General features: G+C 42.1%; 1 protein-coding gene across 1 annotated transcript in view; it reads right to left on the minus strand.

Annotated features, from left to right (window-relative positions):
• naglu (N-acetylglucosaminidase, alpha) overlaps positions 1-17,533 on the minus strand; it is a 36,099-nt gene that overhangs the window by 6,858 nt on the left and 11,708 nt on the right. Inside the window, exons 3-5 of the mRNA XM_037690743.1 lie at positions 13,414-13,560; positions 6,581-6,666; positions 1,927-2,183 (exon numbers count right to left, since the gene is read on the minus strand). Coding sequence (XP_037546671.1) covers positions 1,927-2,183; positions 6,581-6,666; positions 13,414-13,560 — 490 coding nt within the window. The remainder of the gene's footprint in view (positions 1-1,926; positions 2,184-6,580; positions 6,667-13,413; positions 13,561-17,533) is intronic.

Genomic DNA, 17,533 nt, shown 5'->3' on the forward strand with positions numbered 1-17,533 from the left:
TCATGGTGTTGAAGGCGGATGTGAAGTCCACAAAGAGCATACGGACGTAAGAGTTTTTCTGCTCCAGGTGGTTGAGCGCAGTGTGGACCACAGAGGAGATTGCATCCTCTGTTGATCGGTTCTCACGGTATGCATACTGATGAGGGTCCTCGTTGATGTTGATGGTTGTTTTGATGCGAGTCATGACCAGTTTTTCAAAGCATTTAGCGACTATCGGGGTGAGGGCCACTGGCCGATAGTCATTCAGACCAGTCACTGTAGAGCTTTTTGGGACTGGGATGATGGTGGCAGTCTTCAGGCAGGTGGGAACTGTCTCCAGGGTAAGTGAGGTGTTAAAGATGTCTGCCAGCACCTCACAGAGCTGATCAGCACATTCCTTCAACACTTTTCTGGGGATGTTGTCTGGGCCAGTTGCTTTGTGCGGATTACTCCTCCTGAAGGTACTCCTTACTTCTGCTGAGGTCACGCTGAGATGCTCTTCATCCGGTGGCGAGGTGAGTCTGGTGCTGGGTGGTCTGTTCGGGTCTTCAAAGTGTGCATAGAACTTGTTGAGGGCATCAGGCAGAGATGGGTCTTTGGGGCATTGTTCACTCCTTCCTTTATAATCTGTTATGCACTTAATGCCCCTCCACATGCTCCGAGGGTCTTGTGAGATGAATTGACCCTCGATCCTCTTTGCATATGTGGCCTTGGCCCTCTTAATACCAGCAACCAGCTCTTTTCTTGTCCTACTCAGCTCCTCTGAGTTTCCAGACCTGAAGGCAGTGTTCCTGGCTTCCAGCAGGGTACGCACCTCTGCATTCAGCCAAGGTTTTCTGTTTGGGTAGCTTTTAACATTTCTGATAGTGGAGACGGTGTCAGTACATGTACTAATGTAACCCAGAACTGAGGATGTGTATTGGTCAAGATCAAGCGAACCTCCATTTTCAGCAACTTCTCTGAAAAACTGCCATTGAAGCAGTCATTCATGCAAAAGGATTCCCGACCAAGTATTGAGTGCATAACTGAACATGATTATTTGAAGGTTGGCGGTTTTTGTATTAAAAACACTTGTCTTTCATTGGTCTTTCACCTGGAGGCTCCACCCCTGTTTAATGATGCCTTTCTGGGAGGCCTCTGGGTTCAACTGTCCCCCTCTTACAATGCTGTGATTGCTAGTATCACTCAGCCCTCTGTGAATAGTAAACAGCCATCAGGTGCTAATGATCCATTGTTAGGCTGATGGGCCTTCTTGAGCATGTGATCAGCTGGTTTTGGTTGTCAGCAGCAAACTGGTTGATCCACTCTGAGAAGGTGCTATTTAAGAGACTGAGCTGAATACAGCTCCTCAGACTGAGGAAGTCTTTCGGACGAAAGACGAAATGTTTCTACAATTTTTTTGTTTTGTTTTTTTGAATGTCCAGAGGACCAGATTTAACTTTTTTTTTTAAATATGTTTAGCTAGTATTTTGCTACTTTTAGTTTTAGGTAACATTCTACTACCTTTTTTTAGCTAGTCTTTTGCTCCTCAAAGTCATTTTTAGCTAGGCTTTGCTATTTTTATCTTCATTTGCTTCTTTTAGCTAACTTGTTGCTACGTTTAGGACATTGTTGCTACTAACTTTAAGCTAGCCTTTAGGTAACATTCTACTACGTTTAGCTTATAGGTAGCCTTTGGCTACTTTTTGTTTCTACTGAGGCTTTTGCTCCTTCTCCTAATATTATTTGCTATGTTTAGCTAGTATTTTGCTACTTTTTGCTTTCAATTAGCAGTCTGCGATGTTTAATTAGCCACTTATTATATTTAGCTTTTAGCTATGTTTTTGCTCCTTTAAGCTAGCGTTCTGTTGCACTTGCTTTTCCAAACGTAAGCGTGGAGCCGGCTGATGAGCCCTGCAGCTCTGTCAGCTTTAAAGAGAACAGCTTGTTGTGAAGCCGCAAGCTCACCTGCGGTCATCGAGGCAAACACAGAGCGGCTCACGGCTGACAGATACACGGGGTCAGACGACGGCGGCGTCATCTCATTAAACGTGTCCGTGTTGTAGATATGATCTGTGCCAAACTGTTTTACCACCTGGGACAGGTAGAGAGAGCCAATCTGGAGAAAAAGTGGATCCCGTGGGTCTAAGATGTAGGAGCATGAGAAGCTGCAGTTGAAATGAGCCCAAGGTTTCAGTCTGGTTACGTTAGCTTTTGGATACAACCTGGAACACAAACAGGCATCAAGTTCAGACCGAAAACTGGAGAACTACTGACTCGAACCATATGGCACGTTAGCACACAGTCATTAACAATCAAATGATTTCAATCATTACAACAAATAAAACCATGGTAGCTAGTAAAACAAAGCACCTGTCGCCCTGTACACAGAACTTTCAACTAAAGGGTAAATGCAGACCAAGGCTGGGTTTTTTAAATGTCAGCCACTGAAAGGTGAAAGCAGCTGATTGTGTTTTGGTCTGTGCACGTGTGTGTGTTTGTGTGTGCACGTGTGTATGCGTTAACAAAATATCTCATCAACCACTGGATGGATTTTAATGAAACTTGCACAAACTGGATGTGCACCCAGTGTACCTGCAAATGATTAACTTCTGGAGTCCAACACAAAAAAATACTAGAACTCTGTCAGTTCTAAAAATATTTAGGTAAAATTTGGTCTTCTGGCTCAGATGTTCCTCCATGTAAGGTGATCTTACTCAAAACATCTAGCATTACTGTCAGTGGGCGATATGCAGCTCTTCAAGGATTTTTTTTGTTTGTTTGTTTGTTTTAAACATATAAACTACCACTACAAAATGTACACACCTAAAATAAAGAATGAAATCAGATATTTCAAGCGAGCAGCCTCTGCTCTCACAGGAGGAACCAAAGTTGTACATGAGATATATTTAACAGAAAGAAGACAAAATGCCTACATCTGATGTATAAACTATATAAAATGGAAGATTTGTAAAAAAAAACACCTTTGTTTGCAAACCTTTAGGAAGAATTAGACAGCTCTAAAGTCTGTGTGTGACATCACCACGCTAAGTTAAACTTTAGTATCTTAAAACATTAAGGCTGTAGATGGTTCCCAGAATTCCCAGCCCTTTCAAGTCCCTATGGTCCTGAAGCGTCCCTGTAACCTGTCCTCTCACTAAAACGGATGATTTGTCCATATTTTAAGTCTTTTTATTCTTTCAAATCCTTCCACTATGATAAAAACTGTTAGGGTTAGGAAAAACAACATAGAAACATACTAAAACTAAAGTTAAAAACAAGTAAATACAAACCGGATTCCAAAAAAGTTGGGACACTAAACAAATTGTGAATAAAAACTGAATGCAATGATGTGGAGGTGCCAACATCTAATATTTTATTCAGAATAGAACACAAATCACAGATCAAAAGTTTAAACTGAGAGAATGTATCATTTTAAGGGAAAAATCTGTTGTTTCCAAATTTCATGGCATTAACAGATCCCAAAAAAGTTGGGACAAGTCCATTTTTACCACTGTGTGGCATCCCCCCTTCTTCTTACAACACTCAACAGACGTCTGGGGACAGAGGAGACCAGTTTCTCCAGTTTAGAAATAGGAATGCTCTCCATTCATGTCTAATACAGGCCTCTAACTGTTCAATCATCTTGGGCCTTCTTTGTCACACCTTCCTCTTTATGATGCGCCAAATGTTCTCTATAGGTGAAAGATCTGGACTGCAGGCTGGCCATTTCAGTACCCGGATCCTTCTCCTACGTAGCCATGATGTTGTGATTGCTGCAGAATGTGGTCTGGCATTATCGTGTTGAAAAATGCAGGGTCTTCCCTGAAAGAGATGACGTCTAGATGGGAGCATATGTTGTTCTAGAACCTGAACATAGTTCTCTGCATTAATGGTGCCTTTCCAGACATGCAAGCTGCCCATGCCACAAGCGCTCATGCAACCCCATACCATCAGTGATGCAGGCTTCTGAACGGAGCGTTGATAACAACTTGGGCTCTCCTTGTCCTCTCTGGTCCGGATGACATGGCGTCCCAGTGTTCCATAAAGAACTTCATATCGTGACTCATCTGACCACAGAACAGTCTTCCATTTTGCCACACTCCATTTTAAATAACCCCTGGCCCAGTGCAAATGTCTGAGCTTGTGGAGCTTGCTTAGAAATGGCTTCCTCTTTGCACTGTAGAGTTTCAGCTGGCAACGGCGGATGGCACGGTGGATTGTGTTCACTGACAATGCTTTCTGGAAGTATTCCTGAGCCCATTCTGTTATTTCCTTGACAGTGGCATTCCTGTTTGAGGTGCAGTGACGTTTAAGGGCCCGGAGATCACGAGCATCCAGTAGAGTTTTACGACCTTGATCCTTACGCACAGCGATCGTTCCAGATTCTCTGAATCTTTTGACGATGTTATGCACGGTTGATGATGATAACTTAAAAGTCTTTGCTATTTTACGCTGGGTAACACCATTCTGGTATTGCTGCACTATCTTTCTGCGCAACAATGGTGGGATTGGTGATCCTCTTACCATCTTGGCTTCTGAGAGACACTGACACTCTGAGAAGCTCTTTTTATACCCAATCATGTTGTCAATTGACCTAATTAGTGTTAATTGGTCTTCCAGATGTTCGTTATATGCTCAATTTCCTTTTTCCAGCCACTTATTGCTACTTGTCCCAAGTTTTTTTGGGATTTGTTGACACTGTGAAATTTTGAATCAACACATTTTTCCTTTAAAAAGTTACATTTACTCAGATTAAACTTTTGATCTGTCATCTATGTTATATTATGAATAAAATATTGACATTTGCCATCTCCACATCATTGCATTCAGTTTTTATTCACAATTTGTTTAGTGTCCCAACTTTTTTGGAATCCAGTTTGTACATCAAACGTTCGATTGTCAACAAGACTGGCGAAGACTATTCACAGCTGTCAATCTTCCTGGTGGATCATCTAGCAAATTCACCCTGAGGTGAGACTGTGCAATGCTCAGAGACGTGACTACCAAGAGCTGCACCTCAGACTTGACACGCCTCAGTGGACCAAAACTGCTCTAAAACCATGTGGGACACTGCTCAAATCCTACAGAAAACCACTGCTGAGAGTTACTGCTGTTAGATGTGGCTTCATGAGCTGTTGAAACTTGGGGTGGACTTAGCTTTTCACACACTGCGTTTCCATTTTGATTGTTTTGTCCCCCATCGTAGGGCGAGAAGTGGGAAATGGAAATACCCTCCATCCGTCCGTGCATGTTGTGAGCATGAGAACTTGACAAACAAGTGAGGCACTGACTTTTATTTAAGTATGCTGCTGCAACTAGGCATAAGAAAGATTGAAATTTGAAAACTGTGTTGTTACATCAAAATCCAAGATGGTTTCCACCTTATATATGTAAACCAGACACCCCTATCATTTGAGGTATTTGTAGTTTTTAGATTGTCTCCTGAGACCCAAGCTTCTGTTTCATGTGCATTTTCTCTTTCTCCAAGATACATGGATTAGTAGAACCATCATCTATTCATCATCTTTACCCACTTCTTCCTTATCGGGTGCAGGAGTCTCTGATGCCCATGTCCAGCCATAAACGTGGGAGAGGCAGGGGACACCCTGGACAGGTCTCCAGTCCATCACAGGGACACGTAGAGACAAATGAGACAAACAACCATTCTCTCTCTCACTCACACCTAGGGACAATTTAGAGTTACCAATCAGCCTAACATGCATGTTTTTGGTCTGTGGTTTATTTTTGCATTTTATATTTTTCTTTGTAAACTGGGGTCAGAAGGTCCCAATTACTCTAAAAATAAAATTTAAACTTTTCATGATAAGCAGTTCTCTTAAAAAAAAAAAAAAAAAATCAATGTCCTCATATGAGGACCCAGGGTCTCCGGAGGGACCCAACTATACATAAATAGGTATAGTTCCCTCAAATGTGGATAACATTGCTCCCTCCACTCACCAGGATCCATCACTCTGCGTCACCTTGGACAAGAAAAAAAAAATCTCTGTTCTTCTTAGTGTAACTCCTGAATATCTTGTACAAAGAGCATTAAGGTTTACTTACATTCCCTGTTTAACACGTCAAAAAAACAGCACTCGTCTCAAAAACTAGCATTCACTAGTCGAATCCCTCAGTGACGGGGGCATCAGCGTACCACTTGCTGTTTAAGAAACATTTCGCAGCAGAATCTGCAGAGTGTTTTTGTGTGCTTGAGGATAGTTTTGAATTATTTTAGAGCCCGGAAATTATTAGATTATTTTTGCTACATAAAGCCCTAAATTTGACGGTGTACTGGCCTTTTCCCTTAATGGTCAAATAACAAAAAAGATGCTTGAATACTAATAATTTAGCCCCTCTGATCATTTACATCACAAAACCAGGTCATATTCTCTTAAAATGAAGACCTGGTAAGGATCATTTGATTGTTTAGTATTTCATAATACATCAAATATTAGAAACACAAGGACGGTTTATTTCCATTTTACATTCACTGAAATCTAGTTTTGAAAGAATGAATATATAAAATTTGCAACAACAATTAATAAATCTGTTGTACTTGTTGAAAATAGCTCAGATATACTGTGTAATATTCAAACAGCAGCAACACAAGGACGAGTACCTGAGAATTCCTTTGGGAACGTTTCCAGAGAACGCTGGCAGCACAGGCATCATGCCAAAATTTCTCATGCGCTCTAAAATTTTAAACTGCAAAAAATAAACAAACAAAAATTAACAATATTCATTGCACATGTAAATCAGTGCACATAGAATTTAAAACCTGATTTCAGGCATCAAACTATGATTTTTTTTAAACTACTTCAGCTTTTGTAGCTTTACACAGCATGTCAGCTACTCTCTGCATCATCGCTGTGGAGATTCAAGGATGTGTGCCACGTTCACCTGAATCAATGAGTCATGTAAACGTTGAGAAGTATGCAAGGAGACACGTGGTGTGAAGGTTCACGTTAAGACAAAACAAACCGCACTAAAGTTGTGGTCAGTTGGACTGCAGGTTCAGTCCCAGGCTGGGTTTGGTGTGGCGATGAAACCAGGAAGACCAGGAGGACTGATGAGTGGCATCATACCACGTTCAGAGATATGTGGTGCATGACCATGGATGGCCATCGGTGCTGAAGGGAGAAACGTCGGAGAGAGACCCATAGTACTCCTCCTGGAATCATGGTGCAGGGATCCATGGAAAATGGCTTTAGGTTCCCTCTAGTTCAAGGACGCCTGGTGAGACAGCACTTTGTCAGTGACATAAAAGGTCCTGCCCCTGCTTAGACCACACCTTGGTATTGTCTTTCAACCAAACATCTGTTCAAACTCAAAACTACGCTCGGCAGAATGCAGATCTTAAAGTCATCTCCCTGGAAGCTGCAGCAGAGGCGTTCCAACAGGCAGAAGAGGAAGCGCTGCTCCCGGCTTAAGAAGAGGACACCAGGAGGGGCTTCTGGTGAGGCTAAGAGCTAACGCTAAAGCCAGAAAACTCCCAGTGCCATCTCTCTTTCTAATGTCCGCTCGTTGGACAACAAGATGGATTTGCTTCGTCTGAGAGCGAGTGCCTCAGAAGAGATGATGAAGTGTGCGGTGCTTTGCCTCACAGAAACATGGATTACAAGTGAAACACTGGATACAGTCTTTCAGCTGGATGACACTCTTTTTTCGAGCGGATCGCTGCAGCGAACTAACAGGGAAATCACGGGAGGCAGAGTGTGCATTTATGAGTAAACTTTGGTGCACAAACTGTACTGTTGTAAATAGCTCATGCTCGAAGGCTTTGGAGCAAATAACAGTGAAATGTCGGCCTCATTATTTACCCCGCAAGTTCACAGTGACTTTCATTACCGTTGTTTACATTCCTCCGGATGCTAATGACGCTCTGCAGGAGCTCCATGATCTCCTCAGCTCGCTGCAGAACAAACACCCTGAGACTCTTTACATAGTGGCTGGAGACTTTAATCATGTGGATCTGAGGCCCTATTTACAAGGACACGATGGGGGGGAAACATAGGTTTTTTTGTATGTTAATTAGAGGAAAATATTTGCGTTGACACGGTCGCATTTTGGGTTTACATGCATCCGGACGATTCCCCCCCCACCCTCCCGAATCCGTTGTAGTTACCATGCCAGGTCATTAGATGGCGCTGTGAATGTTGTACCTTCACCTAATGCGCATGCGTGCTGCCTCGGCACGCCGTTTTCCTGTGAGCTAACCAGCTAACAACAACGTAACGTAACAAGTTAAAGCTGGATTCTGGCTGGATTTTGGATGAGTCGACAGATTTGACGCCAAGCAGGACCGCTTCATCTAACAGCTCCACACCGGTCGCTGAGTGGACCAGAACAGAGTTGACGATGTCGGACTTTACTCCGCGATAATCAGTAGGTGTTTTACAGCAGGTAAATCAAATGTTCTTAATAATGTTAGCTTGTGTTTACTTCGGTCACAAAACAACCAACTGAGTTTTTATTTTTTCCTGAAAGAAGAAGAAGCTGTCCTTCCACCAGGCGGACCGGTTCTGAACGAGGCTCGGCCCAGGTGCAGTGCAGGAGGACGTCGAAAAGAGCTGTCGGATGAACTATTTATTTAAAATTCCCCTCATTTCTTTTATTCAATCCATTCAAGTTCAGTTAACGTGTTTTAATAGTGTGTTCAGTTTAATTATCAGTGTTTGTGTGACATACAGTTTGTGGTGTTGAATAAATAAATAAAAATTAAACCTGATGTCTTCATTTTCAACTTAAGTGTTCACGCTATATGTTTAGCATCATTTTAAATTTGAATTACATAATGTCCAGATAGTTTCACTTAGCTCAGAGCTTCATTATATCTCGCACACTAACATAAATACTGTTTATTATTATTAAACTGTTATTATTTAGCACATTTAGATGTTATAGTGCAGCGCGACGTGTGCGCGTGCCTCGTTCTATAAACAGCGACATTACAACTGGATCAGACTGTGTCTCTTCCAACACAGATGTCAGTCACAGCACCTGGAATCTGACGTAGATTAACTACGAGATTAAAAATATATTCCATCAGTTGTAGTTCAGAAAGCAGTGTATTCGCCGCCATATTGATAGAAATATAGTGTCGGTCCGCGCGTGCGCATGTGGTTTAACACAAAGCCTCAGCGGGAGATGTTTACATTATCAGCGGGGTGTCAGCAAAAAACCGAATTCAAAGAGGGGGGCCACTGGTGTCGTGTAAATGATCAGCAGAACCGCAGAGAGAAAGCTGCAGATGCACTCAAAATACGCGCCGTGTAAACGGCCCCTAAAGGACTGCCTCCCAAGTTTTTACTAGCATGTGGGCATACCAACACATGGAAACAACATGCTGGACTGTGTTTACATGAACGTAAAAAATGCATACAAAGCCAAACCCCGCCCCCACCAAGGATTCTTTGATCACATCTCAATCTTAATGGCTCCTGCTAACTTGCTCCCGCTGAGATGCTCCAGACCAGTACAAAAGAAAGTTAAATGTTGGATCCAGGACAGTGGCCCCATACTGAGAGATTGTTTTGATCGAACAGACTGGCAGGTTTTCAGAGAAGCTGCTGAAAATGGAAGATTGCTTGATCTGGACCAATACACATCCTCAGTTCTGGGTTACATTAGTACATGTACTCACACTGTCTCCACCATTAGATATGTTAAAAGTTACCCAAACAGAAAACTTTGGCTGAATGCAGAGGTGCATGCACCCTGCTGGAAGCCAGGAACACTGTCTTCAGGTCTGGAAACTCACAGGAGCTGAGAAGGACAAGGAAAGAGCTGGTTGACGGTATTAAGAAGGCCAAGGCCACATATGCACAGAGGATCGAGGGTCAATTCACCTCACAATACCCTCAGAGCATGTGGACAGGCATTAAGTGTATAACAGATTATAAAGGAAGGAGCAAACAATGTCCCAAAGATCCATCTCTGCCTGATGCCCTCAACAAGTTCTATGCACACTTTGAAGACCCGAGCAGACCACACAGCACCAGACTCACCACCGGATGAAGAGCATCTCAGCGTGACCTCAGCAGAAGTAAGGAGTACCTTCAGGAGGATTAATACGCACAACACAATCGGCCCAGACAACATCCCCGGAAAAGTGTTGAAAGACTATGCCGATCAGCTCTGCGAGGTGCTGGCAGACATCTTTAACACCTCACTTACTCTGGAGACAGTTCCCACCTGCCTGAAGACTGCCACCATCATTCCAGTCCCAAAAAGCTCTACAGTGACTGGTCTGAATGACTATTGGCCAGTGGCCCTCACCCCAATAGTTGCTAAATGCTTAAAAAAACTGGTCATGACCCACATCAAAACAACCATCAACATCAACGAGGACCCTCATCAGTATGCGTACCGTGAAAACTGATCAACAGAAGACGCCATCTCCTCTGTGGTCCACACTGCGCTCAACCACCTGGAGCAGAAAGACTCTTACGTCCGTATGCTCTTTGTGGACTTCACATCTGCCTTCAACACCATGATCCCCCAAACCCTGACGGACAAACTATTCACACTAGGACTAAAGCCTCCAGTATACTGCCGCGTACGTCCATTCATGCGTACGTACATATGTATTGTACGCAGAGGGTTCAGTCTTTGTACTCCAGCATACACCCCGAGCAGCTGCAGAGCAGCTTCACAGACAAGGGGCGTTTACCTTCGGGACAAATTGAGGTCGCCGATTGGTCATTTGCTGACACGCCTACTGGACTGATTGACAGGTCGGAAAAAAGAAGAAAAAAAAAAAAGAGCACTAGCAGCCTCAACCACAGCGGTGTTCTGTGTTTATATGTTGTTAATAAAAAGATCTAAAAAAAACCCCAAAAAAACGGAGTGCTGGCTCTACAGCCCACACATCAGACCAGCCCACCAGGAAATCTCCAGACCCTCCCGCAGCCATGCTGGACCTGAGTTTAATTCGCTCGTGACAAATTCCTTCATTTCTTACCATTTCAGTCATGGCATCAACGGAGAAGGAAGAGATCACTGCCTCTTGGCAAAAAAACAAAAGAAAAGGCCAGATCAGAGATGAAGGATGGACCTACCACTACCACTGTGAGATGAACCTTTACAAGAGATCCTTCCTGCCTACAGCCATCAGTATCTATAACACCTCTTAATGAAATGAGGATAACGAGTTACAACAACAAATAATTTCCCTTTGGGATTAATAAAGTATTTTTGAATTGAATTGAATTGAATTGAAGAAGGGGAATTTAATGCATTGGTTTCGCATACAAAACAGTCCGTCGCTGGGCAGTTTATTGTGCGACACCGCGTACGCGTATGCGGTCATAAAAATTTGAGCTTTGCACGGACATGCCCTGTGGGGTACACTCGTACCTCTGCGTACGTATGTGCGTACCTCTGCGTATGGATGTACGCGGCAATATACTGGGGGCTTAAGCCCCTCCATTTGCAACTGGGTACTAGACTTCTTAAACAGACCAGTCAGTGAGGATCTACAACTTCTCCTCCTCCACCATAACCCTCAGCACTGGCTTTCCTCAGGGATGTGTGTTGAGCCCTCTCCTGTTTACTCTGCTCACGTATGACTGTGCAGCTACCCATCCAGGCTGTCGCATTGTAAAGTTTGCAGATTATACAGCGGTGGTGGGATGCATCACAAACAATGATGAGTCCAGCTACAGGCAGGAGGTAGAGCTGGTGCAAAGAGAATAACCTTCACATCAATGTGAAGAAGACAAAGGGGGGTGGGGGTGGTGACATGGCAGCACAGACACACTGCTGGTCCCAACATATCTATCTGACCAAAAAAAAAAAAAAACAACGTATTTTACTGTAAAATGTCATTTCCACGACTCTGTCTAGGAGCTTAACTTTGTTTTGTCGGTGAGTTCACTTTGGTTCCAAAAATCGAGAATTGTTGGTAACCTTTTTGAAGTGCTCTTCGTGGACTTTGGGTACTTTTTCCACACCTACTGTCTGTCCAGTTTTAAATTACTTCAACAGGTCATTATGTGGACATACACTGAGCTCAGACCATCTGTCGTAGTGCTTCGGATGTCGTCATCACCTGAAAACATGTACATACAGAACATGTCCTCAACAGGCCAATCAGTGGGTCTAATGCCTCTTTTCCACTGTTACGGTGCAGATCAGGTAAGTTCGGGTCAGCTCAGATCAGCTCGTGTGTCATCGTGTTTCCATTTACACTTCTGGACCGGCTCTGTAGGCGGGGACCAGAATCCAACTCGTCTTACCACCTGGTGGCGGTAGTGCTCCCTTAAGCTACTTACTAGCCACCACTAAACGTATTAGAAGAAGAACACCGTGAAGACTTTGTCACAGGATGTTGTGGAAGAGATGTCATGCTTTAATGGAGTACCTCATGAGCTGTATCTTTTAAACCGGATTAATAATCCTACCTTACTGCCTTCCCTGCTGCTTTAAACCCATGTGTTTTCTATTTTAGTATAGATTTTTACTATAAAGATGTATTAAAAATATCTTCACTTTTATTATTTGCAGATATGCACAAGGTTCATGTTAAAATTACAAAACATCACACTGTGCTGTAATCTTTGAAACTGCTTTTACAATAAGATACAGACTTGAAAACAATTAGATTAAATTTTGTCCTTAAATTTTAAAGGTTTGTCTTTCATTAAATTTAAAAACATAAAAGTATTACTTATTAAATAGTCAGTTGGTCAGCCTCTTTTGTTAGTTAAAAATATGTTCAGAACCGATGGGATGAGTAACTTAAAATATGTTTAAAGTTAGAAAACACCATCTTCTATAAATGATTCAAGTAGAGCAGTGGCCGTGTCCAAACCACCCTCCAATCCTCCATCTAGCTCGCTTTGACTTTTTTCGTCGACCACCAAGCACAACAACACCTGCACTTCTGCATTTGACCACAGCTTTGATTTTATTGTTTTTGTATAGCTTCAAAATACTAAAAGATACGCTCCTCGAGTTATGGCTAATGGCAGGTGGTAGAGAAAAATGGCGTATCGGGTTATTTGGAAAGACTCCACAAACTCCTCCCCCCGACCAATCAGTGACCGACAGTGTTTCTGACGTCACGGCTCGGCTCGCTTGGACCCCTTGAGAAGCCGGGCCAGAATTCAGGGAGGTGAGCCGGTATGAAGTATTAATGTAAAAGACCTCAAACACAGGCTGAGCCGGAAGTATTTGACCCGCGCCGTGACAGTGGAAAAGGGGTATAACTAACCACTGGACCATTCTGGTCAATGCTTAGTACATGCCTGAATGCAATAACACTTTAATATGTCCAGTTGTGTTTCTCTTACTTGAAACCAAGCATAAAGCAGACAGAAACTGACACTGTGCTAAAGGTTCATTCATCCTGAGTCAATGATTTCATCATTAAAGGTTGTCAAACAAAGAACTGTTCTTAGTACACATTAAAGCTTTAAAGTGTTTTGACTTTCAAGGAGGAGTGAATACTTGGAGGTACAGTTGGTTCACATGCCAGGACTGTGGCAGAGGCCCACCAAACTTGTTCATGTTTGCCATGCGGTTCCAGGCAAGAAATGCTGGTCCAGAGAAGAACTCCTCAATCTCCGACTCATTTAATCCAAGAGCACGATAAACCTAAAAGGTAAACAGAGATACCCATAAGTTTGGAAATATATTCAGGTATGCAACCAGTATATTCAGATATGCAACCAGTATAATGGAACAGTGGTTGATGCTTGATAGACTGTGAAGACTATAATATTCTATATTTCTGCATGAATATGACCCAAACATCAGATTTTCATACAAGTCCTAAAAGTTGATAAAGAGAACTCAGTTAAATAAATGAGACAAAATATTATACTTGGTCATTTATTTATTGAGGAAAATGATCCAGTATTACATATTAGTTGTAAAAGTATGTGAACCTTTGCTTTCAGTACCGGGTGTGACAACCCGCCCACCCCCACCATTGTGCAGCAATAACTGCAACCAAACATTTCCAGTAACTGTTGATCAGTCCTGCTCACCATCATGTTTACGTGACTGTTGAGTTTTAAGGACGGGTCCATTATCACCCCCAGATTTGTGACCTTTTGTTTCTCTAGCGGGGCTAGAGAGAAAAGGTTAATGTCATGGTTCATGAGTGAGCCACTGGGATGGAACAGCATGACTTCAGACTTCTTCTCATTGAAGTTTAAGAAGTTTAAAGCCATCCAGTCCCAGATGTCAGCCAGGCAGTCAAGAAGAGGCTGAATAGAGCGTGTGCCTCTGTGCCTCAGGGGGAAGTAAATTTGGCAATCATCGGCGTAGAAATGAAAGGGTATGTCGTGTTTGCGGAAGATAGCACCTAGTGGCAGCAGGTATAAAGAAAAGAGAAGGGGACCGAGGATGGACCCCTGTGGTACCCCCCCCACTGGAGCGCTGTCGATGCCGAACTAAAATCTTTGATATTGACACAGAAGGTTCTGTCAGAGAGGTAGGACCCAAACCATTTAAGGGCTGACCCTGTGATGCCCACCCACTGCTCCAGTCTAGAAATGAGGATCTTGTGGTCGATGGTGTCAAAAGCAGATGTCAGGTCCAACTGGACAAGCAGCACAGAATCACCTGCATCTGTGGATATGAAAATGTCATTAAAAACCTTCAGTAGAGCAGTTTCAGTGCTATGGAGAGATTTGACGCCAGATTGGAATAACTCTAAGATAGCGTGATCCCCCAAAAACTGTTTCAACTGAGACTCCACAATTTTTTTCCAGTAGTTTAGAGTTTCTTTTTTGTTTAGAGTTACTTTATAGTTTCTTGAACATTCTTTGGTAGAACCACTTGTGTGTTTAGGGTCATTGTGTTGCTGCATGACCCACCTTCTCATAGTTTCAGTTCATGGACAGATGTTCTGACATTTTCCTTTAATTCAATTCAACTCAGTTTATTTATAAAGCACCAAATCACAACAAAGTTGTCTCAGGGACTTTACAGGAACATTCACATAAAAGACAATTAGTAAAGTTCTCTAAGGAATCCAGCAGACAAGTTTAATTTTTTTAGAATTCTCCGATATAATTCAGAATTCATTGTTCCATCAATGATGACAAGCCGTCCTGGCCCAGATGCAGCAAAACAGGCCTAAACCATGATACTACCACCACGTTTCACAGATGGGAGAAGGTTCTTCTGCAGGAATGCTGTTTTCTTTTTTCCAAACAGAACACTTTTCATTTAAACCAAAAATATTTATTTTTTTCTCATCTGTCCACAAAACATTCTTCCAACATTCTTCTGGCTTGTCCATGTGATCTTTATCAAACTGCAGACGAGCAGCCATGTTCTAGCAGTGTCTTCTCCTTCAACCTGCCATGGCACCATTGTTGTTCAGTGTTCTCCTGATGCTGGACTCATGAACATTAACGTGAGAGAGACCTTCAGGTGTTAGAAGTTACCCTGGGCTCCTTTGTGACCTCATACTATTCCACACCTTGTTCTTGAAGTGATCTTTGATGGTCCACCACTCCTGGGGAGGGTAACAATGCTCGTGAACTTCCTCCATTTGTTCACAGTCTGTGTGAGTGTGGATTGGTGGAGTCCAGACTCTTTACAGATGTTTTGTAACATCTTCCAGCCTGATGAGCATCAACAACTGTTTTTTCTGAGCTCCTCAGAAATCTCTTTTGTTCCTCCATGATCCACTTCCACTAACATGTTGAGAAGATCAGACTTTGATAGATCCTGTTCTTTAAATCAAACAGGGTGTCACACCTGATCATCATCCACTGATTGAAAACACCTGACTCTAATTTCACCTTCAGATTAAATGATAATCCTGGAGATTCACAAAGTTTTACTGTCACAAATATGTAACATTGGATCATTGTCCTCAATAAATAAATGACCATGTATAATGTTTTGTCTCATTTTTTAAACTGGGTTCTCTTCATCTACTTTTAGGACTTGTATGAAAACCTGATGATGTTTAGGTCATATTCATGCAGAAATATAGAAAATTATAAAGACTTCACAAATGTTCAAGCACCACTGTAAGTAGGTTTGTTGTTCCAAAAGGAAATTTCTCTTAGGGTTATTTAAAAGTGATATTTCAGATCTTTTGTAAAAGGTTCTTGGAAAAGTTTTAAAACAATTAATATCTTACCGGTTGTTGATAGATCTTTGAACAACCTTAGTTTGGAGAAATAACGTTTAATTTTGAAAAGACTGATTAGCTAACCCCTAGATCAGACGGGGATACAACCCAAATGGATTTCTGTCCATTTTTATAGCGAATGATGTAAATTATATTTTATAAATCTTCATGCTGTCGACAGGTTATGCATTACAGTTGTTTGCACAAACCCTGGTTATTTTCATGTGCAAAGAGCAGCAGCTAGCTGTAGAGCTTCCAGTGCAGACAAATGTGCTTTTTTTTGCAGGAAAATCAAACTATTTTTGCTGGAATAAGAATGTAATGCACAACTGGTGGCAATGTATAGGTTTACAAACTAGCATTTGCATGAACTCTGAAAAGCAGTTACCTTGTTGATCTAGTCAGAGCTCATGTATGAGGTCACTCAAACAGGTATGGTAACCTGCAACAGGTAAGATGAAGGCCACATGTTCTAAATGGTACACGCCCCTTACCTGCTGACAACCAAAACCAGCTGGTTTTGGTTGTCAGCAGCAAACTGGTTGATCCACTCTGAGAAGGTGCTATTTAAGAGACTGATCTGAAAACAGCACCTCAGACTGAGGAAGTCTCTTGGATGAGAGACGAAACGTTTCTATATTTTTTGCTTTGTTTTTTTTTTTGAATGTCCAGAGGACCAGATTGAACTTTTTTGGATTCATTGATAATGAATAATTCCAGATGACCTGACTGAAAAATGTTGGATTGTATACCTGGAATATTGAGCATGGACTTTGTTATTCATTGATAATCTTATTACATTTGAATTCAACTAAGTTACAGATATTTAATTTTAATGTGGGCATCAAATCGTCACCTTTGAATATATAATATTTTTAATTATTGAATCAGCTGTTGGTCAGGTTACTTCTTGTTGTGCCATTAGCTCTAAAATAGTTACTGAATCAAGTGTTTACTTCCATCCATCTGCGGGGGTAGCAGCCTCAGTGGGGAGGCCCAGACTTCCCTCTCCCCAGACACTTGGACCAGCTCCTCCAGGGGAATCCCAAGTGTTCCAAGTGTTTACTTGTGTAGGTAAAACTAGATGTTACACAACCATTAAAATACACCAGAATACAGGAAATGGCATCTACTTTATTCAAATTTTCTGGGGGAGGACGCCCCCCATCAGTGTGTCTCCCACACACACATATATAAATGCTTCTGACACCAGTGGCCAACACGTTACTAAACAAGTGCACATGTGGTGTCATGTGGTGTTCAAAGTGTGTTCAACTTAATTCAGTCTAGATGATTTGTGTCAATGAGCATTTGGAGTTTTTTACATAAAAATACACTTGATAGTTAGAATTTTAAGTATATTTACTGTATATTATGGTCATTTATTCTGTATTTTGCCAGATTATGGTGATTCTGGGGTCGTGATGATGGGGCCCTTGAAGATTGTTGCCCAGGGTACAGTGAAGTGTT

This window comes from Nematolebias whitei, chromosome 17 (genome assembly GCF_014905685.2).
Source record: "Nematolebias whitei isolate Nwh7 chromosome 17, NemWhi1, whole genome shotgun sequence".
In the NCBI taxonomy this organism is placed as follows: domain Eukaryota; kingdom Metazoa; phylum Chordata; class Actinopteri; order Cyprinodontiformes; family Rivulidae; genus Nematolebias; species Nematolebias whitei.